We start from the raw sequence: 27,336 nt of genomic DNA, 5'->3' as shown, positions 1-27,336 counted from the left end.
CCCACCAGGCTTCCCCGTCCCTGGGGATTCTCCAGGCAAGAACACTGGAGTGGGTTGCCATTTCCTTCTCCAACGCATGAAAGTGAGAAGTGAAAGTGAAGTCGCTCAGTCATGTCCAACTCCTATCGACCCCATGGACTGCAGCCTACCGGGCTCCTCCATCCATGGGATTTTCCAGGCAAGAGTACTGGAGTGGGGTGCCATTGCCTTCTCCAAAAGGGTGGGTGAGGAGCTATCAACAAAACAAGACTGGTTTCAGATCACTGTGAAAGAAGATGAATGATAGGCATGTGAAAGTTGATATGATTTGCTCTCCACCATGGGGATTTAGGAATTTTCCATCATATGATGTTGAAAAGAAGGTTCCCTGCCCTCCTAGAGCTTACCACCCAGTGGTAGGTTAAAAAAAAAAGCATAAGATAAATGACATCATAAAGCTATGTATAATTAAATACAAAATGATTGGTATTAGTAATAACTGCTATTAAAGTCAGAGTAGAAAGAATTTTATGACTAGTTGGAGGGGTGAGGGAGCCAGGCACAGAAATGGGCCTTCACAGAAGGGCAAGATTTAGTGAAGAGGGTTTCCTCCTCTTCCAAGGTAACAAAGGAAAACAAAAGTTTCTACTCACTGGTAGAATATTTCATTTAGGGGAAGAAAAGGGCTCACATTTACTTAGCCTACATGCACCCTCTGAAAAACGAGGAGTCACTGAGGATTTTTAAGAAAGTGATGGAGATCATGAGAACAAAGTTTTAATTACGTTTACCTTTGTGGTATTCCTATGGGATTCAATACTCTCACTGGAAAAAGCAAGCTTTGGTCACTGTCATGCCTGTATGAAAGCTCTGACTCTAAGCTGCTCAAAGAGGAAGCCAATGCTAAATTTCCGGTCAAAGAGCCTTCCACTCAACCCCCTGAGGTAAAGAAACATTTCAAAGGGAGTTATAGTCCAGAAATTATGTCTGAAGAACAATCATAAGAAAGAAGAACTGAGAAATCCTTTCTCCTTAGTAACTTCTCGTTTTTAGAATAATGCTGTGGGTGTGGTTTGGATATATCTCCCCCTGAACACCACCAGCAGAAGCTAAGTACATGAAAGTAATAATAACAAGGCAGGAGCAAAGTGAACTAGACACAGAGCCCCACCTCAGAAAATCCTTCGGCTATCCCCATCCTCTAAGTACAGAAGTATGACTAAGGTGCTTAGCTGCCTCTCACTATCTCCAGTCTCAGCCCTCGATATATGACTTCTAAGCCAGAGGACCAGTGAATGACGCTGGGAGCAATAACACACTGTAAATGGTGGGCACGAGGGAAAAAAGGATGTAAGAGAGAAAGATGACATAGTAGGAGTACAGATAGTTCTGACCAAGAGTGAAGAAACCAGGGTCTTAGACTTAGTTCAGTCAATATGTGATGACTGTAAAAAAGCCACAAAACTTCCTGGGGCCTAAGTTTCTTTGTCCATAGAACAGTAAAAATACTATTTACCTAAGAGCAGGAATGGAGACATGACCCAAGCTGGTTCTTTTGGCTTATAGAGGAGCCTGGTGGGCCACAGTCCACGGGATTGCAAAGAATCAGACACGACTGAGCGACTGAACACACAGCACACTATTTATAAAGATGATTCTGCTTAACTTATGCTCTTGGACTCCTCTCTCCTGAATGCTGATTCTTAAAATCCTCAGCATTATTCCACTTTTACAGATAAAGAAACTGAGGCTCCAGACGGTTTTGAAAATCAACACCAGGGGAGAATGGACAGAAAGAACCAGCACAGGTCATCTTACCTTCACACTCTTTCAATAAGTAATTCTCAGTACACTAAGAATGGCTAGTTAATTAGCTTTCTTAGCTTCTGTTACCCTGAAATAGAGCCAAGCAGGTAAGGATGCAGAATACTCATCATCTTGATAGTACCTGGAAACACGCCAAGCCCTTAAGGACATGGAGTGTTTTCTATTCATAGCACTGCCTAAGGCACATCCTAGGAGCACGGTGAATGCACTGCTGAGTTTAATCAAATCAAACACTGTCACTTTCCCATCTGGATGTAGAACACCCAAAAGATAATGTCCAAGCTCACCTATCCACAGCTCTGTCCAGCAAGTAAAACAGAGCCTGAAGTACCACATGTTGGACTGACTTGTGGGGATGATGTAATCTGGCAGTGAAGAGGGCGATAGAGGCTCCTGTTGGGTCCCGAACATTCTAGAGCAAACAAAACAAGAAATATTTAGATATCAAATAGAAAAATCACAGAAATCACTAAGGCTTCTTATAGGCTGGACAAAGGTTTGCCATAAAGAGCACAGATGCTGAAAATACTTCTCTGATTTGCATCAATTGCTCCAGAAAAGGAAAAAAACTTTTTAATCATCCCATGTCTGACTCTCAGCACTCCCAGGATCATATTCCTATGGAAGGAAAAAACTATGTTCTCTTAACTCTTCAAGTACAGAGAAATTAAATTAAACAATGGTCTATATTGGCTGCCTAGCTAATTTCCCAGGCAGGATAGTGAAGAAAAAGCAACAGGAGAAAACCATAGAATACGACCATGGTTTCCACGCTCTGCCTTAAAAGTACCACTGGACACTTACCTGAAAGGCTGTGGTCTCTAAGTGGAGAGAACTTACGTTAAATAAGGAAGGACAGGGCTCTGACACGCTGTATACAACTCCCAAAGGTCCTGACTGACCTTAATGGACCAGTGAGGAAACTTTTCTAAAACTACTAAACAACTGAGTTTCAATTTTTTCAATTATTACTAGAATAATTTTATGCCAAACTTCACAGCTGTTTTACATCTATTCCCCACTATTAAGACTCTAGATTCAGGATAAGACATCTAGGAACAAAGTCCAAAGAGAATAATAGCTACAAAAGGAAATAAAGAGATGTTACAAGAGGGTTTCATAAATACTCACTAAGATGGTGAATTTTCCACTAAGGATCTCAGAACGGAGAGGTTCCTCATGAGGTTTCAGCTTCACAATGCCCTCCTTCCTTCGTGTTTCCTAAAAATAAAACAAGCAAGATAAATTAATATAAAAATACTGTATACTTACGACAGCTTTATGTAACCACCAAATCTCACAGATAAGGGATTTTAGAAATCAGCTTATTGAAACATGAATTCCTTTGTAACCTTCCTCTAGGCCAACTGTTAGCAGAATTCTTGTCTAATGCTACCTTATCAGCCCCTCAGAGCTTAGGATCTTTCCTTTGAATGAGTGATAAGCTTAACCCTGAAGACCAATCAATATATATCAATCATTAGAGTACAAAGCTAAACTTCTTAAACATGCAGCAGCACTGATATTAAAATATGCACCTAAACTGCCTGGAAGCATATATCCTAACACCTCATCCAGGCTTAGGCTTCTTCTGTCTTAAACAGGACCCATCCCCCCACTTAGTATCCTCTGCAACAATAGCTACCATGATTTCATTTTAATTCATCTTCACAGCCACATTCTTTAAGCTCACCCTCAGCTCCCTCAACATTCATTCCATCACATTCTCATTTCCTCCCAGTCTAACCATACCACCCAGAGCTCCTGCCCCAGTGACCAGGACCTTCCAGTCACTGAATCCAGTGCGCATCTTTAGTCCTCCTTTTAATAAGGTTGACCACTCACATTCTCTTTTTCCTAAGAGATTCTCTATTTTTTATTAAAAAAAAAAAAAATACTCTCTTGGTTTTTCTATTTCTTCAGCTACTCCTTCTAAGAGTCTTTTGTGGGCTTTTTATCATTCATTTGTTCACTCATTTCACTCACTGACTCATTCATTCATTCTGCCAATATTTGTAGAGCAACTATTATGTGCCGGGCCCTGAACTAAGTGTTAAGAACACTGTGGTGAATACAACAAACTAGGTCTTTGTTCACATTCTTCCCCAATTCATCCCCAAATCAAATTCAAATGCCTGCAGAGGCAAGGCAGCAAGTGAAGATAGTATGCATGCTGGAATCACAGGAGAGTGCGTGCCTTCCCTAAACCATGAAAATTTAACTTTAACAAACACTAGTGAGAAAAAAGCAAAAAGTATGAAATGAGGTTCTGCTCTACACATATCCCTACTCCTCACTCTCTCCCCAGATGCCCACCCCCATTCTCATGGCTCCAATATTTAGCTGCAATATTCTACTGTGGTCACTCTGAAGTCTCTACTTCCAGTCCAGCGTTCTTTCCCAAACCCTAGACTCATATCCCAACTGCTTGGAGGACATGTCTATTTGGCTATCCCACTGGCACTTCAACCTTAACATGGCCAAACTGAACTCACGGCCTACTCTGTTCACATACCCATACCCCTTCAGTGTCTCTTAATTAGTAAATGCCGCCACCATTTACCACCCTGTTGCCCAACTCAGAGACCTGGAATCCACCACTCCCCTTTCCTCACACACCAATTTAAGTAACTTATTCTATCAATTTCACTTCTAGAATCTACCCACTTTTTCTCTATTCCCACTAACACTATGCTTAATGACATGATTCCTAATAAGTACAGCAGCCTTCTAATGGATCTGTCTCCGCTATAGCCTTTCTGATCCATCCTCTAAAGCACAGTGAAAAAAATCTTTCCAGAAAGCATGTTTGATCAACACATTTTACTGTTTATACTGTCAATGAATGTCTCTGCCCTTAAGAAAAAGCAGATACTCTCTGATCTGGCCTTGTTTACCTCTGTTGCTCAATCTCCTGCCATACTCCCACCCCTACTGAGCATTTCCGCTCAGCTCAATTTCCCTCTTGCCACTAGGCATCTGAACTTGCTGTTCTCTCTGCCATACTCCCCCACTGTCCGATTCCTACTCACTCTTCTTACTTTAGAAGTCATTTCCTTCAGGAAAGCTTCCTTGAGTCTCCTAACTAAATTTTCTTTCCACGGAACACAGTTTTGTCCTATCATAGCTTTTCTGTAATTATTTGCTTACTCTCTCTTTCTAAACAGTAATCTCTGCATCTAGAACATAGTAGGTATATAATAAATAACTGTTGAATAAATGAATATTGAACAAGATGATCCATAAAATGGGTGTAAGTGAGCTTTAGTCTTAAACTCATAAACTAATCCCAGTGCCTCTTATCCCCCTCTCCTTTTTTTTTTTTTTAATTTGTTTAGGGAGAGTCTAAATATCTTCAGAAGGATTTTCTGACTTCAAGGTAGGGCTCTTGGATACTGCTCCACTTCTTCTTCTTCTTCTTCTTTTTTTTTTTTTATGGGAGTGGGGAGAAACACCATGTGTACAGACTGGCAGAGACAACAGCAACATAAACAGCCCCAGTGCCACACAGCAAGTCCATCTCTGAGCTACGTACTCTGTAGGAGTGAAACAACTCAATAGCGCGAAGCACATCAAACTTCCGGGCCATGAGGAATTTGACGGCCACATTCCAAGAGAGGGGGGATACGTTGTACTGAACTGTCCACTTGTTAATCTCTTCAAGAAACTGCTTGGTGGCCTGTTTGAAAAAGAAAATAAAGAATAATTATCAGAGAATATATTTACAGAAACAAAAAAATAAACAAGAAAAAAAAAAAAACTTTCTCCAAGCCCAAGCAAGTTTGAACCCCAAGGCAGCAGGGAAAAACAAAAGTTGGAAACAGATCTGAAATCAGAAATGATTACAATTCATACAATTCAATGAGGCCAGAAGTCAGAGCCAGGTTCAGAGAGCAGGGCTTACTTAGCACAAGGATATATGAAGAAATAATGAGGGGGGAGAGCAAAGTTCCCAAATAAGATGCAAATTACTGGCCCCAGAGCAAAAAAATAAGCAGAGTTTTTGTTTGTTTGTTTGTTTTTAAGGCTAAAAAAGAAGTAAAGGGCCCCTCTGAAGGGTTACTGCATAATGCACAGGGCAGTAAAGCAGTCTCAGCTGCTGTTTTGGTCCCATAAGCTGGTCACACACAGTAAAACAATTAGAAAATGGTTTTGGCTTTGGAATTAGCAATACTGTTGAGAGCAGCAAAACGATTACGAAGAATTTAATGAATCTAAAGGCCAACTGCTCTTTGCACTGACTGACCTCACAGGACCTCTCTATGCTTCATATAGCAGCCCTCAAAGCTGGACACTAGTGGCCACAGGGTCATTAGCAGCTCCTCTGGATAGCGGTTGGAGGGAGGGGAGTGAAGGTGGAGAGCCTGCTACTGGGGGAAGGGTGGGAAAGTTTCATTCTCATGGTTTAATCCCAAACCGACAGGATGCCTACCTCCATAATTGTTGCTGTTTTTTAATCCACGTTCTTTTATCCTGCCTCACCCTGCTTCTCCTTATGTTTTAACCAGTCTCTGCTCTAGCCAAACCACCCTTCTTTTCTTCATTTTAGAACAGGATTTACATCAGGATTTTTTGGCTTGCATATTTTAAATTGCCAAACACTTCCTACATTGCTGTTTGGTCCCTTCCAACCAGAAACTTCTCTCACATATGGATCCAAAATGTGATCAACTTGATGAGAATTCTGAGATTTAATTGATCAATCAACCCCACAGTTAAGATGTATTAATTAAACTATTATGCATTTAACTATTTGTTAACACCTAAAGGCCAACTGTTGTGCTACATATAAGGAATGCAAAAATGAGGTTTGTTTCAAGAGGTATAAGACCAACCTACTATGTGACCATGGTCTCTAATTTTTCAGTTCAAAAATAGGGGAGAAAGGGTAACAGCAATGACCTGTTCAGAGTCTTGGCAACAAGTTCTACCTTGCAAATACAATCCAAATTGCTACATACGTGTTTAAACAAATAGCAAACTAGAGTCCCGGAAGAGTCAGCAATAGCTCATACCACAGCCCCCATTTCTAGGAAAGGAAAAAGGCACTTTACAAAGTGGAGCAAAATCTAAGAGGCCTGGGGCTGCATCAGAGCTTTAGAACCCTGCAGCTGAGGCAATATACCTCACATCAGCTAGAAAAGGAGGAAACCAGCAAAACTAATCAGACAAAGTGCATAAATAGAAAGAGCCAAGAAATAAAGGCTATGAAGAAAAGCTTTTACAATCACTTTGGCTCAGAACCACTTGAAATCAGACCAGAGAAATGAGTCTCAGAGAGGACAGTAGGACAAACTTAGAATGCTCCACCAGAAAACAACTGGAGTTGCCTCTGTGGGATGAGTGGTCAGCATCAGAATGAGGAAAGACGGAAGAGAAACTGGAGCATAAAGATCCCAGAGACAAAACTTCAGGAAAACTGGAAGGTTCCAGGAGATTTTGTAAAGGCTATTTGTTTAACATATCATCTTTTAAAGCCAGCACTTCTGGACGTCTCCAAAGCTGCCTGTAGAATAAAACACCAGAATAACAGAATATATTTTTCCTCCTTTTCTAATAAAAACAATAAACAGATAAATCAATATCCAGGTAGGAGGGGAAAATATAGTTAGATGACCAGGAGGTAATATGAATCACCTGTTAGTATGATTGTTTTTTATTTCTTATATCCCAATGAACTGACTCATTGGAAAAGACCCTGATGGTGAGAAAGACTAAGCCCAAGAGGAAAGGGGACGACAGAGGATGAGATGGTTGTATGGCATCACCAACTCAATGGACATGAGTTTGAGCAAACTCCGGGAGACAGAGATGGACAGAGAAGCCTGGCATGCTGCAGTTCACGCGAAGAGTCGCCAAGAGTTGGACATGACCTAGTAACTGAACAACAACAACAACAACAACAAGAGACATAAGGTTTCACACACCTCCTTCAAGGTACATATTGGCTTCCTTCTTATTAGACTAAGTTCCTTCAGGTTCTTGATGTCGTGTAGCTCCCAAGAGCTGCTGCCTTGAGCTGACCTCTGTTCCCTGCTGGTCAGGATGTTATTCTTGGCTTTAAGCACGGGAACAATTCCTCCAGATTTGGCCTGACTAGGCTTTGCATGAAGAGAGTCCAGTGTCCGATAAACAGAGATGTGGTATTCACAGATACAAATACACACATACACCACCTGTTATGTTCAGCCTCGGATTCACTCTCCTGTATCCCCACTCCTCTGGAGAAAGAGATGAACCTCTTACAGAAGCTAGAAAGGATGACCTTTCAACAACAGCCTCTCTCCAAACAGTTAATCAGATCTTTAACAGCATCTCTCCAGATAGTTATCAGATCTCTTCCTCTGTTTAAACAAGGATTTGGCACAACCACTAAGGATAGACTAATTTGTGGTTCTGTTTGTTACCAGAAAAACAAGACCCAGATATTTTAATGAGCAGTACACTCTTCAGAAGGGATCACTGAAATTCCAGAAATTAATACTCAGTATATTTCCTGGTGAAAGAATGAACTAACCAAAAGGTCAATCACAGCTTACAAAATACTTCAGCTCAAGGTCAATGGTTTGAATCTATCTAGGCTTATAAGTAACCACAAGTTGTTAACATCTGGTGACTAAGGAGTGGTCACAGTTCAAACAGCCTTGGTCTTCCTCTGGGAAAAGGTCTGAACTGATGTGCAGAAAAACTAACCTTACCACTTATAACCTTCCTCAATCAACTTGTTCAGCATAGGCAAATTTGTTTCAGCATAGTCAAAGCTTATTGTAGGGGAATTCCCTGGTGGTCCAGTGGCTGGGATTTCGTGTTCCCAGTGCAAGAGGCCTTAGGTTCAATCTTTGGTTGGGGAGCTAGATGCCACATATTGCAATTAAGACCTGGTATAGCCAAATTTTTTTAAAAAGCTTACTGTAATTACATACTTCTCTCTGAGTCTCTATTTCCTCATGAAAGGATAAGGCTTGAATAAGACAATGGATAGGAAGCATTCACCACAGTACCTGGTCCTTGATAGGTAGTCTCTGAATGGATGTTCATTCTTTTTTTTCTTACTCCAGTCATTTCACACTAAAACTTCTTTCAACAGAGATAGAGCTCCTCAAAATCAAGTAACCACTGTTGCTTCTCGTTAGCCTGCAGCAATTCAATCTCTCTAATCCTTTTTATCCAAAAGCATAAATTTAAATTGGAAATTTCCAATACGTGTTCAACTGCAAGACAAAAGTCTTGAAAGGAGCAACTTATCCTCATTCAGGGCTCTGTGACAACATAGAAAAAGCCAGATCCAGAGGTATTTATACCCTTGCTCCCAACTCTAAATGCTTTTGTCCCTACACTGGCAGCTCTGGAGATTAACACTGCCATCCTGAGCACAAATCCTTTTCAACAGCATCAAACTGACTTGAGAGTATTTCTCATCATAATACACGAACAACTTTGTGCAGGGCAAACACGTGCACTGAAGCAAAAAAAAAAAAAAAGGCATTGAATACCTAAATAAGAAAAGTGATTCAATATAAGACTCAGTGTCTGCCTTTCACCAATTGTGAGGTTCCTCTGTATTTTGGCAAATATGCCATTTTCCCATTAATTTCAGTGACAAACGCATTAGTAAATTTACCTTCCTCTTTTGCCTGTTTTCCCACCTTTCCTTCATTGTGAATTGTCTGTTAATCCCTTTAGTCCATATAAATCTGCCGGGAAACAGAATCTGAACTAAAATACACTAGATTGCTTTAATGCAACAAGGTGAAGCCTGTTGAATTTTCAAACTAAAAACTACCATCTTCCCTTTAGCCCTCTGTTATTGTGTCAAACAGGGAAATAAACCTAGTCTCTTTGAAATTAGTATTTACTGGTTACTCTCAAATACTTTCATTTTATCAGGAAAATTTTGCCTTTTCTTAAAATGTGATTTTAAAAGAGCCAGTGTTTCCTTAAACAGGGTTTTACTGCTTCTTGAAAGGAAAAAGTTCTAAGAACAACTTCTGATTTTATCATGTTATGAAATAAGGTAATAAAGAAAATCTGCAAAAAAAGGGAAAAGGTCAATCAAAATCCAGCTGTTCTCGTGTATTTAATAATTTAAAAGTTAAAATCAACAGAAAAATACTACTAAATATATATACTTTTTTAAGTTTATGTCCCTACAACCACCTCACTCTGCCCCCCCACCCCCCAACACACACACACATTTTGGGGAGAGGCAAGAAGAAAGTATACACTGTGTTGGTTCAGAGACTTGTTTCCTCCCTGGCAACCTTCCATGACTAGTAGCAGTAGCATCTCTCTTCAAGGCAACAGCACAGCAGAGCTCTTTCAGGCATCCACTCATGTGGTCACTCAAGCATTTACAAGTATTTGCTGAGGAACTACTTTGTGCTAGGGGCTTCCCTCATAGCTCAGTCAGTAAAGAGTCTGACTGCAATGCAGGAGACCTGGGTTGGGATTCCTGGGTCTGGAAGATCCCCTGGAGAAGGAAATGGCAACCCACTCCAATATTCTTGCCTGGAGAATCCCATGGACAGTGGAGCCTGGTAGGCTACAGTATCTAAGTCACAAGAGTCAGACATGACTGAGCGACTAAGCACACACACACACACACACACACACACACTTTGTGCTAAGCAGTACAGTAGCTGTTCAGACATAACTCAGAGAGAAAAAGACCCATTCTGAGCAGGTTACAATCATTTAAACACGGAGACATGAATAGGTCAGCATCACATAGTTTAAGTTCTAAGATGTATGAACAGAGTACTGTGGGATTCAAACTCTCAGGAAAATTAAAAATAAATCTTTTTAAAAGAGTGCCTTGAAGGATGAGTAAAACTTTGCCAGGAAGAGATAAGAATTCTCATTAGAGAAAACAAAATGTGTGTAAAAGTGGACTTCCCTGGTGGTTCAGAGGCTAAGACTGCACTCCCAGTGCAGGGGGCCCAGGTTCAATCCCTGGTCAGGGGACTAGAGCCCACATGCCACAGCTAAGAATATGCATGCTGCAACTAAAAATCCCAAATGCTGCAGCAAAAACCAAAGATCCCACATGTCTCAACTAAGACCTGGTGCAGCCAGGTAAATAAAAATAAACACTTTTTTAAAATACAGTATTTTTTTAAAAAGAAAAGCAAGGCTTTTTTTTTTTTTTTTAATGTGTAAAGGCTGAGTCATGATGGAATGGGGGTTACTGGGGGATACAGTGTAGCCGTGTGCCCAGTGTATATGACAGAGATTGGCAGAAGATGAGCTGACAGGGAGGCTGAGCCACACAGGAAAGGTCCGTAATTCTATACCCATGAAGGATTCAACAGAGACCTTTAAGAGAAGGGATGAAATAAGTTTAATTCTCCTCTCCCAGCTAAAAATGACTCTTCCAGCAGTGGGGAAGCCAGACAGAAGGAAAAAACTGCAGTAGGGAGGGAAGTTCTGTTAAGTCAAGGATTGTGCTCACTCAGTTGTGTCCAACTCTTTGGACCCCATGGACTGTAGCCCCCCAGGCTCCTCTTCCATGAGATTTCCCAGGCAGGAAGACTGCAGTGGGTTGCCATTTCCTCCTTGAGGGGATCTTCCCAACCCAAGGATGGAACCCACATCTGTGGCTCCCACACTGGCAGGTGGATTCTTTACCACTGAGCCACCTGGGAAGCCGAAGTCAAGGATCATATTTATTTTTATTCACTTAGCTCCTAGCACTGTGCCTGGCATAAATAAACATCTCTAATAATATCTAATAAATATGTATGAATGAGTAATGAACAAAAGAACTCTAAACAATATTAACATTTAGAGGGCAGAGGAGGAAGAACCAAGGAACTTTTAAGATTCACTTTTAGAAGTACAAATGACCACTGAGTATCAAATGTGAATGAAAAAACAAGAGCTGTGAAATATCCCCTACACACAAACATACACAATTACCTACAGACTCAGATGGTTTTTATGCTATATTCTATTAAAGCTTCATGGTACAGATAATGCTCTTGTTGTAGAAACACCAATATAATAGAGAACAAATACATCATAACCAAAGAAAACTCTTCCCAGGAATGAAAAGACAGTTTAACATAAGGACATCTACCAGAGCAATTTTCTATATAAACAGATACTAATGGAGAAAAAGTATATAACCTTCTTAAGAGATGGAGAAAATGCACCGTATAAAATTCAACACCCATTATGATTTTTTTTTTTTAAACTGAGCAAACTTCCCTCGAGGGATAGAGGGATCAACTGCTGAGCTCATGTGCTGCAACGACTGAAGCCCACGAGCCTAGAGCTCGCTCCACAACGAAGGAAACCAGCACCATGAGAAGCCAGCACGCCTCAGCCAGAGGAAGCCCAAGGGCAACAAAGACCCAGCGGAGTCATGAATAAATACATAAAGAGTTAAAATAATTCTTGAAAAAAAAAGAGAAACCTGACTCATAGAGACAGGACTTTTAAGAAGAGAATACAATCCAAAAATAATCTTAAGTATATGCAGAATTTGTATACATAATCCTTGTGTATATGATACAAATGATATGTCAATTAATAGGAAAAGTGTATTATATGAATCTGTTCATACATGCATAAAGTATTTGTAGCAGAATACAACAGAAAAAAAAAACTGATAATATTGATCATCTCTGAGGAGAGGAAATGAACTGAGACTAGGAAATAAGGTAAACTATAAACTTTCACATCTTTTAAACTACATCTGGATTGAATCCAGGTCTTCTGTGTTGCAGGCAGATTCTTTACCATCTAGCCACCAGGGAAGTCCAACCTAGTCAAAAAGTAAATAAAATTTATAGATATTAAAAGATAAATAAAAAGGGATACCATTTTCTTCTGTCAACTGATGATAGTTTGCAAGACTGACATATATAGTATTGACAAGAATATGGGGGAATTCCTTGGTGGGCCAGTGGTAGAACTTGGTGCTTTCACTGTGGGGACCTGGGTTCAATTCCTGGTCTGGGAACTAAGACCCAGCAAGTGGCAAAGGGCAGCCAAAAAAAAAAAAAAGAGAGAGAGAATGTAAGAAATGAATGCTTTCACACAATGTGGCAACTATATAATTTATAACACTTTTTTAAAAAATCAATTTGGCACTTATCTAGCATAGTTCTAAATGTGCAAATCTTATGACCCACACAACCACTTCCAGGAATCCACTGTACAGAAATATAAACATGAATTGTAAAAGACAAATACACACCCAGAGTTGTTTCTAATATTTTGCCATTAGAAATAATGCTGCAATGAATACCAGACAAACGTTTATTTACTGCAGCACTGTGTCTAATGACAAAATGTTAGAAATAACCTAAATGACCAATAAATAAGGTCATGAATAAATTATGGAACGTTCACACACAGGACCACCACATACCCAAAGTACATCAGTTTTCTGTTAAAAACACTGAGACACCACAAACATGGCATCAATCTGTAAAACACAGAACCAAACACCTTTTATCCTTTTGTTCCATGCTAATACTTTTCTTTCAGAAAAAAAAAAGGAAAAATATATATGAATTTCAAATCGATCCAAAATAGTTCTATTTGTTTACTTAAATTACTACCAATGTTACTTATACTATAATTACTGCCACCAAAAACTTTCTTAAAATGAAAAAAAGATCCTCCAATGGCAGCCTGACCAAATTCCTAACCAAAAATTCCTAACCAAAAAAAAAACATGGTTAGAAATGAAAACCAAATCTGTGCAGCCATTCCAAACTATAAGTGGTCCTCATTTTAAATGCAATAACTGAACTTTTCATTTATTTTTTAAAAAGAAAAATACATAACTTTTTCCCATAGAAAAGTGAACTTACCACAGATCAATTAACCAAGTAAAAAGCTGTTAACATCTCAGTGATTTATCAAAAAGTGGAAACAGTGACAGATTTTATTTTATTGGGCTCCAAATTCACTTCAGACAGTGACTGCAGCCACAAAATTAAAAGACACTTGCTCCTTGGAAGAAAAGCTATGACAAACCTAGACAGTGTATTAAAAAGCAGAGATATCACTTTGCTGACAAAGGTCCCTACAGTCAAAGCTATGATTTTTCCAGTATGTACAGATGTGGGAGTTGGACCATAAAGAAGACTGAGCGCCAAAGAATTGATGCTTCTGAACTGTGGTGCTGGAGAAGACTCTTGAGAGTCCCTTGGACAGCAAGGAGATCAAATCAGTCAATCCTAAAGGAAATCAACCCTGAATATTCACCGGAAGAACTGATGCTGAATCTGAAGCTCCAATCCTTTGGCCACATGATGCAAAGTGCAGACTCATTGGAAAAGACCCTGATGCTGGGAAGACTGAGGGCAGGAGGAGAAGATGGCAACAGAGAATGAGATGTTTGGACGGCATCATAGACTCAATGGACATGAGTTTGAACAAACTCAAGCAGATAGCAAAGGACAGGGAAGCCTGGCATGCTACATTTCACGGGGTTGCAAAGAGTCGGACACAACTTAGAGACTGAACAACAACTCCTAGTCTACCTCCCACTGGGGTCAGCTCTAGGATCATTCTTACAGCAGTTGAAAAATACAAGAAGGCAATAGAGGTGGTGCCTGCAATCAGATCTGCTTCACTTTCTTTTGTAAGTACTCACAATGCACTCAAGTCTGATTTCTATTCACTTTTGCTTCATTGTCCTCATTTATTTTCTCTATTTCAATGGATCAAACTTTAAAAAAATTAATTTCACTTTCATTCGTTTTTTATTTTTAATGCTTTCTTTCAAAAAGTCAGAGAAACTATGGGACATTTTAATGTCTCTAAATTTTGATTCCTTGGGCCTTAGCTATAAGAAATTCTGTATTTCACACTTCCTAATATATAAAACATGACATACAATTCTTAAATCCACATATTCAAATAGATAGACATTTCTACCTTTCAGTGGTTCCCCAGTTTTCTCTAGCAATATACTAAATACAAAGCTTCTTCAGAGAAGAGATAGTAAATGTAATTTGTTTATAAAAGATAAATCATTAATAGCAATCTGGAGAACAGTAATTTGGGAACTCACAACCAGTGACTTAAAAACACTTAGAATCTTGCACAGTGGATATTCAAATTTTTTCTTACTTTTTTTCTTGGCCATGGCATGCAGGATCTTAGTTCTCCCACCAGGGATTGAACCTGGGCCCCCTACAGGATGCACAGAGTCTTAACTGATGGACCGCCAGGAAGTCCTGAAATTTTCCTTACTTTAAAGATATCCCCATATCAGCAGTTGTCTCTATTCTGGTATCCATGTGTTAAACTATATAAAATCTCTTTCTTGGGACTCCCCTGGTAGTTCAGCAGTTAAGAATCCTCTTTGCAATGCAGGGGATGTGGGTTCGATCCCTGGCTGGGAAACTAAGATCCTACATGCTGCATGGTGTGACCAAAATAATTAATTATTAAAAAATCTCTTTCTTTCACTCATTAAGAGACCAAGGAAACCTCAGATTCAAAGGCCTACAAATCCCATCAAAAATGCTAAGTCCAGATAACCAGGAAAGAGGGCTTAACACCATCCTCCTGATAAAACCACATGGGACTGGTTCTGAAATTCAGACTCTTCCATCTACTAATCAAGCATTGTGCAAGAACCAAAAAGAATAAAAACTAATTGCTATTATAGGATTAACATCACCATGGGAACTGAATAGCAAGAAACCTAAAGTAGGGCTGACCAAACAAAGCTTCCCATAAGAGTCCAAAGCTTCAAGCAATACTGAAGAACCAGAGCTAATTGAGTTATTAAACATGAAAAGCTCCTCAACCTTAGTAACTTCCTACCAGAAGAAGTGAAGTCCTAGGGTTTATCAGCACTCCAACAGTCAAGCATGAAGGCCTCAGACCAGGAATAGCTGTTCACCAATTCCTGATGAACAAGAAATGCTCTATTCTTTTCAAAGTGCTCTTTCTGTCTCCCCTGGCTCATGGTCCCCTTCATAAGTAGAGAGCACTGGTCACACATTACAGTAAAGAAGGCAGTTCAATCCATTCCTTTTTGTACAGCAAGACTCCGCCCCTCCCTGTTCACATAGGCCAAAGAGTGTGGTCCAGCAAGAAGCAAGCGCTTGAGAAGCATTTAACACGCACCAAAGAAGGAGTGTGCGTACAGCGTGTGTGTGCTCAGCTGCTCCAGCTGTGTCCGACTCTTTATGACCCTATGAATGGCAGCCTGCCGGGATCCTCCATCCATGGGATTCTCCAGGCAAGAATATTGGAGTAAGTTGCCATGCCCTCCTCCAGGGGATCTTCCTGACCCAGCGATTGAACTCCTACATCGCCTGCATTGGCAGGCAGGTTCTTTACCACTAGCACCACCCAGGAAGCCTGGAATATATCATATTCAACCACTTAAAGAAATCAAAGCACATAGAGCCTAAGGAAGCTGTTCAAGGTCACTCAACTAATAAATGGCATAGCTGAGGTTTTGAGGCTTGAATTCAAAATTTTTCAAATCCTACAGTCTTTCTACCCACTAAGTGGCCTTGAGAAATACTGGATACACATCATTCATCTCATCAACATATATATTGTATCAGCAGTTCCCAACCTTTTTGATACCAGGGACCGGTTTTGTGGAAGACAAGTGTTCACCTCCTGCTATGTGGCCTGGTTCCTAACAGGCCACAGACCAGTACTGGCTGGGACATTACCTGAAATATATATTATGACATACATAGTATGTCGTGTGTTTGTCTATGCACAAAATTACTCTGGAAGGATATATAATAAACTGGTAACACTGCTTGTCTCAGAGGAGAATTAGGTGGCTGAGAGATATGGCAAGAGGGAGGATATTTACCAAATTCTTCTCTGTACCTTTTTAAGTTTAAATCACGTGACTACATTATCTACCCCCAAAATAGAATATATTAATTTTATATAGTCTTTAACTAAAATACATATAATAAGGTTATCTGAACACAATGCCACCAAATGATGAGTTTGTTGATAGTCTATCAGTCTTCCTATCAAGGCCAAAGATGATGAGTTAGTGAGCTCTACAAAGGGATAAAGGATTATAGCTGCTTTTTGGAACCTTCAGGACTAAACAGAAGAACTGACTCACTGAAAAAGACTCTGATGCTAGGAAAGATTGAAGGCAAAGGAGAAGCGGGTGGAAGAGAATGAGATGGTTAGATAGCAATACCAGCTCAAGGGACGGGACTTTGAGCAAACTCCAAGAGATAGTGGAGGAGAGAGGAGCCTAGTGTGCTACAGCCCATGGGGCTGCAAAAGTCGGACACAACTTAGCGACTAAACAACAACAAGCCCTAAACAGGATGTTCCAAGGCACTGCAGAATTGTGCCACGTTCGCTTTCCTGATGGAGGTCTTTGCCAAAAGCATGTTTACTAAACACAAGCTGGCATCTCTCCTCTCAGGCTTATAAATACCATTCTCCAGACAACAGTTATCAAAGAGGATGTAGAACTCCCAGAGACAATGGAGGAAATAATTCAACAAGAAAATAAAGAAGCAAACATTTCTGAATTGTCATAGGAAAAAATTCATGTCCAGAGGTACAGGGGCAGAAGAATATAACACAGGCAAGAAACACAGGAAAAACAAAACAAAACAAAACAGAAATCTGGAGAATAAACAGGAAGCTCCTCACCATCAACAAGAGCAAAGCCATCCATGTTTCCAGGGGGAAACAGGGGTTGTGGGGACTGGGGGTGAGTATATAATTGGTCACTCTCCATAAGAACAAACCCAAAGGCAGCCTGCCAACTGCTACCCATTCCAGCTGGTTAATAAGAGGGTGAACTACACAACCAGAAGAACCTGGAATGTATTTCTAGAGAAAAAAAAAAATCCAAAGGATTTGTGGAACCCAGGCGATGGGGGAGGCCTTTAGTAACAATTCTCTCTTCTTTCAATTGCTGGCTGAGACATCAGAGAAGAAAGGAGGATGTGAATGACTATCAGTAAATCAGATATGCCAGATCCTGCTGGAACATTCTTCTCCTTTCCCTCCTCCCAACCCTGGCTTACTTCTATTCACCCTTTATTTGTTGTTTGTGTTCAGTTGCTCAGTCGTGTCCAACTCTTTGCGACCCCATGGACTGCAGCACACCAGGCTTCCCTGTCCTTCGCCACCCCCCAGAGCTTACTCAAACTCATGTCCATTGAGTCGGTGATGCTATCCAACCATCTCATCCTCTGTTGTCCCCTTCTCCTCCCACCTTCAATCTTTCCCATCATCAGGGTCTTTTCTAATGTGTCAGTCTAAATCCCACTTCTTCATCCTGGAAGTCTTCACTGTCTTCCACCCAGGCACACAGTATTATAAAAGCTATTGTCTACCTGCTCCTGTTGGCCTGTAAGTTTAGGGAGGTGAAAGGGCCCAGTCTCGCATGCTCATAGATGCATACGCAACACCAAGCACATTGCATGGCACCATTCTGATGAGTGAACGTACGAATGATGATGGGCTCTCAGCTTGCTAAAAGAGTGGTGTTGACAAGTAGCAGGAAGAATATATTCGTCTGAATGCTTGCTGATCTGATTATGAGAGTTTAAAACTGAAAACTGAGTGAGAAAAATTCCTGGATAAAACTGGCAAAGAATACCAGGAATGACATAAGAGAAGCAATGAGAGAGTAAACTATGAAGTCACAAAAGAAAATATCTGAAAATTAAACTGCCACTATCTTAAGACATCTAGGGAACTTCCTGGTGGTCCAGTGGTTAGGACCTCATGCTTCCACTGCAGAGGGCAGTTCAGTCCTTCAGTGGGGAATTGAGATCCTGCAAGCCATGCAGAGCAACCAGAAAATAAGTAAATAAAATAAAAAGGACTGAAGAAAAGAGAAAATGCAAAGGAATAAAGGAGGTTTATTATTTTTTTAAAAAAGACATCTATAAGAGAGATGTCCAAAATAAGTTAAAGTTTACAAATTTTATGAAGTAAGACATGGTTCCTACCCATGAAAATCTGAGTATAATGAATTTGTGAATGCTGTATGCCAATGGATGGGCAAATCTCACTCAAATCTTTTTTCTATATGTAATTTATTTATTTCTGGCTGTGCTGGGTCTTTACTGCTACGTAGGCTTTTCTCTAGTTGCAGTGAGTGAGCTGCGGCTACTCTTTAGCTCCAGTGCATGGGCTTCTAATTGTGGCAGCTTCTCTTGTTGCAGAGCACGGGCTCTAGGGCGTGCAGGCGTCAGCAGTTGTGGCTCCTGGGCTCCAGAGTATAAGTTCAACAGTTGTGGCACATGGACTTAGTTGTTCCTTGGCATGTGGAATCTTCCCAGATCAGGGATCAAACCTGTGTCCCCTGCATTAGCAGGCAGATCGTTTACACATAAACCTAGCCCTGGCCAACATTTTTTTTTAAGTTGGCTTTGAGGAGTTCCCTGGTGGTCCACTGATTAGGGCTCAGTGCTTTTGCTTTCACTGCTGGGGCCCAGGTTTGATCCCTAGTCAGGAAACTAAGATCCCACAAACTAAGTGGTGAGGCCAAAAAATAAAGTGAGCTTTGAGCTTTTAGGCAGGGGAATACTGATCACCAGAAGCGATTTACTGAAAACAAGTCTTTAAAGAAAGAATACAGTAGACTGAAAAGTAATGAATGTACTATTTAGCAGTGATACTCAAAAGTGACATCTTGTAGACAAGTAGTAGTGGAATCACCAAGGAAGTCAGAAATGCAGACCACAGGCCTCACCACATTTAATCAGAATCCTCATGTTAACAAGATCCTAGATGATTCTTCTGTGTGATTACGTTTGAAAATCATTGATGTACAAAACAGATCTACTTTTAGCAAGGCATCTGATGAGCATTTCATGCTATCTTCGTGGACAGAAAGATTTCCTTCTATTAATTTCTGTATATTTGCCAATCAAAATGTTAAGCAGGACTCCCTGGTGGTTAAGAATCTGCCTGCCAATGCAGGGTACAGGGTTCAATCTCTAATCTGGGAAGATTCCACATGCCAAAGGGCAAATGATAAGCCCATGCACCACAACCACTGAGCCCACAAATACGAAAGCTCACATGCCTAGAGTCTGTACTCTGCAACAAGAGACGCCACCACAATGAGAAGCCTGAGCACCACAACTAGAGACAGAAGCCTCCACTTGCAAGAACTACAGAAAGCCCGCACGCAGCAACGAAGATCCAGTGCAGCCAAAAATAAGTAAATTAAAAAATGTTAAATGTTAAGCAGGTGACTACTTATTTAATTCACTAATAACCCTACAAAGTGGGCATTATTATCTGTAATTTGCAGATATTCATAGTAGCAAAGATTAAATTGTTTCAAGGATTTCATATATATTAACTTATTTAATCCTCATAACAATTCTTTACTAGTGTTACCTACATTTTACATATGATGAAACTAAGGCAAAAAGGGATTAAGCTGCTTACTCATAATCACACAGAACTTATGGTACAGTTCTTAACCACTTCTTTCTACAGCCAAGTGTGCTGCCACAGTGGGGCTTATGATAAACCCTGCGAGAAACAATAAACAATTACACCCAAAGACAGTCAATTTTTTAAAAAATGAGTGGGACCTGAAGTGGGGGATTTTAAAGGATATTAAAAAAAAAAAAAAAAAGATGTTAAAGAATTCTCTGAAAGAAGGGAGACAGATAGACTACTGTTTACTGAAAGCCTACAGTCTGCTTGCTAGCCCATGCGTCAAGCACTTTGCATCCATGTTGTTTATATTCAGCTTTTCCAATGGCAGGTATTGAGACGTTTTATGTGTGAGGAAATGGAGGCCCAGACAAGTTAAGTACTTTGCCAATTCACACAACTCCTGATGATTCAACCAAGATTCCAAAACCAAGCCTGATTGTAAAGCTCACACTCTGTTCCTTGACTTGCTCTACATCCCTCCCTGGCCTATAAATGACCTAGATAGGGGCACTGGGCCAGGCTGACCATGTAAGAGGAGAGCTAAGCTTAGACAACAAACATATTGTAAAAGAGAAAACAGATCTAAAAGATCAAAACAGGATAGAACAATGGGCTAGAATGGTACTCAGAAGTGAAGCTTTGGGGTCAGACAGACAGGGTTGGAATACCAGGTTCTAGCACTTAGTGTTTAGAACGCAAGCAACTTACTTCTTTGAGCCTTAAAGACTCCACACCTTTAAAAAGCGAGTAATGGGACTTCCCTGGTGGTGCAGCAGGTAAGAATCCGCCTGCCAGACAGGGATTCCATCCCCGGCCTGGGAAGACTCCACGTGCCCTGGAGCTACTAAGCCCATGCACCACAACTACAGAGCCCATGCTCTGCAGCCCCTCAGCCCCAACTACTGAAGCCCCCGTGCCTAAAGCCCATGCTCCGCAACGAGAGAAGCCCCTGCTTGCTGCAACTAGAGAAAGCCCTCGAAAATGAAGCGGTGAAGACCCAGTACAGCCAAAAATAAAATAAATCACACAAACAAATAAAATGGGAATAACACTCCCACAGAATTGGTTTAAGAGGGAAGAAAAAGTAATATTTGTAAAGTTTTTGACTCTTAAAGCTCAACAAGTGGTAGTGAACATTAAATCTAACAATATGATATTTAAGGATAAAGGCAAGAAAATAAATTTTAGAAGCATCAGATGAAATTTAACAGAAGCTCATAAGAAAAGACTTAGGAATCTTAGTTGACTTGAATCTCTTAGTCAACAGTTTACTAAAACTGCCAAAAACTGTTTTGAATTTGGAGCACATTACAGAAGCGTGGTGCCCAAAACAAGGGGGCCTATCAGACATTGTTTGTAATACTGTCTTCAGTTCAGATGCTAAACTTTAAGATGGTCACTGGCAAATAAAAATCAGTCCAAGAAAAGATCAGAGTGGTGAGATGCTTTGAAAATGTAATAGCTAGTTCCTTCTTTTTTGGTTTTATATTCCCTCCCACTTCACACAATGAAGCTACCCTCTCAACTGCTTCCATTCCCTAATAACTAGCACATCACCCCCATATATCTCCTCCCCCCATCTTCATCTCCATCCCCCTCTCCTCTCTCTCACACCCCTCAGGCTCAGTTTTGCCAATGTCAAATGGATCTAACAGGGCTGATTTGACAATTTCTAATCCAACACTTTAGGATTCAGCACCTCAGATCTGTGGCTAACCTGGCCCTGGCCTGCATATTAGACCAGCTGTTGCTTATCGACACCAAATTTAACTGGCCCAGTTTTCTTCCTATGGCCAAGCCTTAGGTTACTGAATCTTGACTGTCACACACTGAAGAAACTGGGACCATGACCTCAAATGAAATCTGGCTGGGAGACTGCAAATTAGGCAATGTCAGTCATCCACTCATCTCAAACTTGCTGGATTAATACTTCCAAATCCAAGGAGGCCTCTCACTAACTAAAGGACAAACTTATTCACATTCATAAAACAATACAAGCAGATCAGTTTATTGTACCGAAGAGGCCTACAAAGAATGAAGCCTGGAAAAGCTGCCTACAATCTGGCCGTCCTCACTGCAATGTTCCATTTTCAACTCCAAACATAACTAGCTCAGCTCCTGTACAGGACCCAGACAGGAAAATCTGGTAACTCCTAGGTCCAGATTCTCAGGGTAACTGACACCGAAGTAACACAAGCTTCTTATGGACTGGCCCTGTCAAAGCTGGCAGGTTTTTCCTGGCTAAATCTGAACAGCCTGTGTCTTCTTTCATTCAATACTTCCTTGGAAGCTGAGCATCTCTCTAGGGAATGCCATCTGCAGTGGACATCAGGTGTCTCAATGCCTTGTTTTGCAGACATCCTGGTTCCCTTTCTACTTCTCAAGTAGTAAGGCTCTGCTCTTTCTTTGGATCGATCGTGGTAAATGCTAGTCTTTGGAACAACACAGTTCTAGTACAGAATGAGATGATTCCTGCAGCTTTCAGCCAGTTCAGACAATACCTGGAGTTCCAGAGCAATTTGTAAGCAATTTGTAAATCTTCCCTTTCCAAAGTGAACTGAAATGTTTAAACTCAGTTCTAAATGATTCCCCAACCAGCGCAACAGCACCCTAGTTATTTTCTGGACTACTAGTTCTCCAACTTGAGCATGCATTTGGAGACTTGTTAAAATACACACTGTTAGACCTCAGCCCTAGAGTTCCTGACTCAGTAGGTCTGGGATAAGACGTGAATATTTGCATTTTTAACAAGCTCCCAAGGCAAGCCTATGCCGCTGATCTGGAGACTACACGTTGAGAACCAGGGTTCTAGATCAACAATATTTCAAGTCATTCCCAGAACTGTACTGGAAATGGGGCAGGGGGAGGAGACGAGAACGCTATACATACAGGGTCCATTCATACCATGACACTCAGAACTTTGTTCCTCACAGAAAACTCCTTATTTTCCTACAGAGTAGAAGTGAACTGGGATCTCACAGGTGAAATATTCAGGCGTTTAAACACATGACAATTCACATTCTAACAAATCATTAACATACATACACCCAGAGACAATAAATGGTACTTATATAAGAGATTCTAGGCTTAAGATCAGGAGCCAAGGAGAAGCGGAAGTAACACCTATTCTCTTTCCTTTGACTCACCAGCTGCGTTATTCACTAAATGAATTAAGATTCATAAAACACTTTGAAAGGTGCTTAACTGTTTTTTTTTTTTTACTATAATACACAAAATACTTTTGATTTTTCTCACCATTTGTAAGTACACAATTCAGTGGCATTAAATGCTTTCACAAAGTTGGGTGAAACATCACCACTATCGAGTCCCAAAACTTCTCCATAACCCTCAACAAAACCTGTATATTCTTCAAACAGTAATTCCTTTCCACCTCCTCCCAGTCCCTGGTATTCTACTGTCTCCATGAATCTGTACCTTATACAAGTGGAATCATACATTTGACTTCTGTGTCTGGCTTATTTCAGTAAGCATAATGTTTTTAAGACCTATCCATATTATAGCATATATCAACATTTCATTTCTTTTTAAAGCTGAATAATACTCCATTATATGTATATACTACATTCTGTTTAGCTATTCATTTATCATTGGATAGTCAGGCTGCTTCTACCTTTTGGTATTGGGAATAATGTTGCTATGAATGCACATACATGTGTCTATTTGAGTGCCTACTTTTAATCTTTTGCATACATACCTACAAATGAAACTGTTGCATCACATGGGTAGTTCTATGTTTAACCTTTTGAGAAACCACCAAATTGTTTTTCACAGTAGCTGTACCATATTACATTCCCACCAGCAATGCCAACACTTATTTTCTTTCTTTCTTCCTCTCTCTCTCTTTTTTGGTGTTTTTTCTTTTTTAATTGCAGCCACCCTAGTGCTTGAAAGTGAAGTTGCTCAGTCGTGTCCGACTCGAGCAACCCCACAGACTGCAGCCTACCAGGCTCCTCTGTCCACGGGATTTTCCAGGCAAGAGTACTAGAGCGGGGTGCCATTGCCTTCTCCAGGGGATCTTCCCGAACCATGGATCAAACCAGGGTCTCCCGCATTGTAGACAGATGCTTTACCGTCTGCGCCACCAGGGAAGTCCTAGTTAGTGCTTAGCCACCACTATTATCACAAGTTTGATGTGGGCTTTCACCAATACTTCCAGCACTGTAAGGACAGCATGACAACAATGAGAGGTTCTGACTAGTTTCCATGTTCCAGTGGTCCTAGCAATTTTATTCAAAACACAAATTTCCAGTTGTTTCTAATTTTCTCACAAAAATCACCTCCAAAGCTAGCACTTCCCTAGCCTGATATAAACTATGAAAGAAAATGATGCTTTGGGTGGTTAAAGAAAAGAAAATGAATGGTTTTCAATTTTTTTTTAATGTTACTATTAATTCCATAACAATGCAGTTTACTTCCTATGAACAAAATGATGCACCAGCATTCAGTATGAAGAAACATCAGATGGTTTCTCTAAAACATTCAGAATCCTAATCTAAAAAGATTTTAAAAAAAGTATGCTGGGAATTTCTGTGTATTTTAATCTTGCTAGCTATATCCCTAACCTTGCCAGAAATACCTTTTTCTCTTCACTTCCGGGGTTTCCTGGCATAGAGGAGGTAAAATCAATGAGACAAACTGTCTCATTCCCAACTAAAACTGTTTTCTTGTGCTTATGTTTTATGTTCAAGGTTTTAGGTCTCTCTTAATAACTGTTTTTCTTCCTTTACAAACATAAGAAAATTTATAAGTACAGAAAATAAAATCAAGGGGAAAAAACCCTTTTTTTGGAAAAAATTTCTTCCTCAACTTTAACGCTTGGCAAGAGCTGGAAAGGGAAATCTAGTAGTAGTTTGTGCTCGTGCTTAGTCGCTCAGCTGTGTCTGACTCTTTGCAACCCCATGGACTGTAGCCCAACCAGCTCCTCAGTCCATGAGGAGTCTCCAGGTAAGAATACGGAGTGAGCTGCCATGCCCTCCTCCAGGGGTTCTTCCCAACCCAGAGATCGAACCCAGGTCTCCTGCATTGCAGGCGGATTCTTTACCATCTGGGCCACCAGGGAAGCCCAAGAATACTGGAGTGGGTAGCCTATCCCTTCTCCAGGGGATTTTCCTGACCCAAGAATCAAACCGGGCTCTTCTGCATTGCAGGTGGATTCGTTACCAGCTGAGCTACCAGGGAAGCCCCAGTAGTAGTGTAAGTGACAAAAACGTGGGTAAACTGAAGGTATCATGGACAAAACAATTTAAAAAGCTGTAGTCTCATCCTAATTACTGGTAGGCAAATACACCATATATACTTTCCCATGATGCTGATAATAGTATCTGAAAGATTAAACTCCACATAGACAAGACTAAACACTAGCTTTATAAAGGCAAACAACAGACCCACAACATTCTGAGAGGTACAACCAGAGACTTATATGAAACTTCAAGTTCACTAGTCCCATTAAAATATATAATTTCTTTCATAAATGTACAACAAGCAGCTAGGAACAATGGAATCACATGTCTGTAGAGAAATCTGTAAATGGTTGAAACCAGGAATATTTAACATACAAATGCCAAGAGAGAGCTGTTTCTGGTATATATGTATGTACTGTGTCATACATAGAAACACGTGATTAACACAGATGACATTTACTAGAGACAGCACTGCATTTAATCAGAGAGCTTGAGTCCCAGGTTGCCTCCCTGGTGGATTGCTGAAAGCTTCTGAACTTAATCTCTATATCAGGAAGATAATCATCCTAAACAAAATAATACTCACTTCATGGGTGGGTGAGGAATAAATAATTTCAACATACACAGTTTCACTCATTCTTCAGCAAACATATTTTGAACTCTCACAATGTACACCAAAGATGTATACATGAAAGATGTATAAGATTAAGTGTCTGCCCGCGCTGAAGATAAGAGGTCCTCCTCCTTGGTATATACCCCACAGTTCAAGACCTGCCCACAAATAACTGGAGGGCAATTCCTCAAGGACAAAGAGCCCTCAATCCACGCTGAACAAGAACCTGGCACACAGTGACAGAGAACAAATGACTGCTGAATGAACAAACTGTATTTCTGTTTATGATCTGTAAAACTTTCCTCTTTGTAGACATTAACATGAAAAGGGAAAGAGGTTGATACATAATAATCACCTCACTCACTGGGAGAACATAGACACTTAGTAGCAACACAGAAATACTTGGAAGGGAAAGTAAAAATCACAATTCCCATTATCATCCCATGGCAGGACTCAAGTAGCGTTCTGCTAGTCACATAAAATCTCTCATCTCTGAAAACCCCAGCAAAGGCTGTGGAGATGTCTCATTCTATCCTGTGTGATGGTTATGCTGCAAAATAATTATGTTCTAGACTGGAGTTTTTCAGTTTGTGAAGTCAATTGCAAAAACCAGTATTTAGGGACACAGAATTTGAATAAATATTTACTGTGTTAACCAAAGACCTGCCTTGAACTAAAAAGTAGGAACTTGTAACTCTGTTCCTAAGAACTACAAAATTCTTCAGATATAAACGGGTTTCTCAACCTTGGCACTACTGACATTTTGGGCCAGTTCACCTTTGGTTGTGGCGGGCTCTATGCCCATCATTATACTGGCAGTATTACTGGCCTCTACCCACTAGATCCCAGTAGCATCCCCAGTTGGGACAATCAAATGTATCTCAGTTCAGTTCAGTTCAGTCGCTCAGTCGTGTCTGACTCTGAGACCCCATGAATTGTAGCACGCCAGGCCTCCCTGTTCATTACCAACTCCAGGAGTTCACCCAAACTCACATCCATCAAGTCGGTGATGCCATCCAGCCATCTCACCCTCTGTCGTCCCTTTCTCCCCCTGCCCCCAATCCCTCCCAGCATCAGAGTCTTTTCCAATGAGTCAATTCTTCTCATGAGGTGGCCAAAGTACTGGAGTTTCAGCTGTAGCATCATTCTTTCAAAAGAACACCCTAGTCATTGACAAACTTCCCTGGTGGTCCAGTGGTTAAGAATCTGTTTGTCAATGCAAAGGACATGGGTTTGATCCCTGGTCTGGGAAGATTCTACATGCCACAGGTAACTAAGCCCATGAGCCACAACTACTGAGCCTGCACTCTAGAGCCCACGAGCCAC

At 40.6% G+C, this 27,336-nt stretch overlaps 1 protein-coding gene across 2 annotated transcripts in view; it reads right to left on the bottom strand.

Annotated features, from left to right (window-relative positions):
- Nucleotides 1-27,336, bottom strand: part of PTPN9 (protein tyrosine phosphatase, non-receptor type 9) — a 71,004-nt gene that overhangs the window by 33,552 nt on the left and 10,116 nt on the right. For both annotated transcript variants that reach the window (XM_010843320.1, XM_010843321.1), the window contains exons 2-4: nt 5,342-5,485; nt 2,938-3,027; nt 2,094-2,218 (exon numbers count right to left, since the gene is read on the bottom strand). In XM_010843320.1, coding sequence (XP_010841622.1) covers nt 2,094-2,218; nt 2,938-3,027; nt 5,342-5,485 — 359 coding nt within the window. The remainder of the gene's footprint in view (nt 1-2,093; nt 2,219-2,937; nt 3,028-5,341; nt 5,486-27,336) is intronic.

The sequence above is a fragment of the Bison bison genome, unplaced genomic scaffold, assembly GCF_000754665.1.
Source record: "Bison bison bison isolate TAMUID 2011002044 unplaced genomic scaffold, Bison_UMD1.0 scf7180017864181, whole genome shotgun sequence".
Classification (NCBI taxonomy): Eukaryota; Metazoa; Chordata; class Mammalia; order Artiodactyla; family Bovidae; genus Bison; species Bison bison.
Note: the sequence above shows the minus strand (reverse complement) of the source record. Positions and strands in the feature narration are given on the sequence as shown.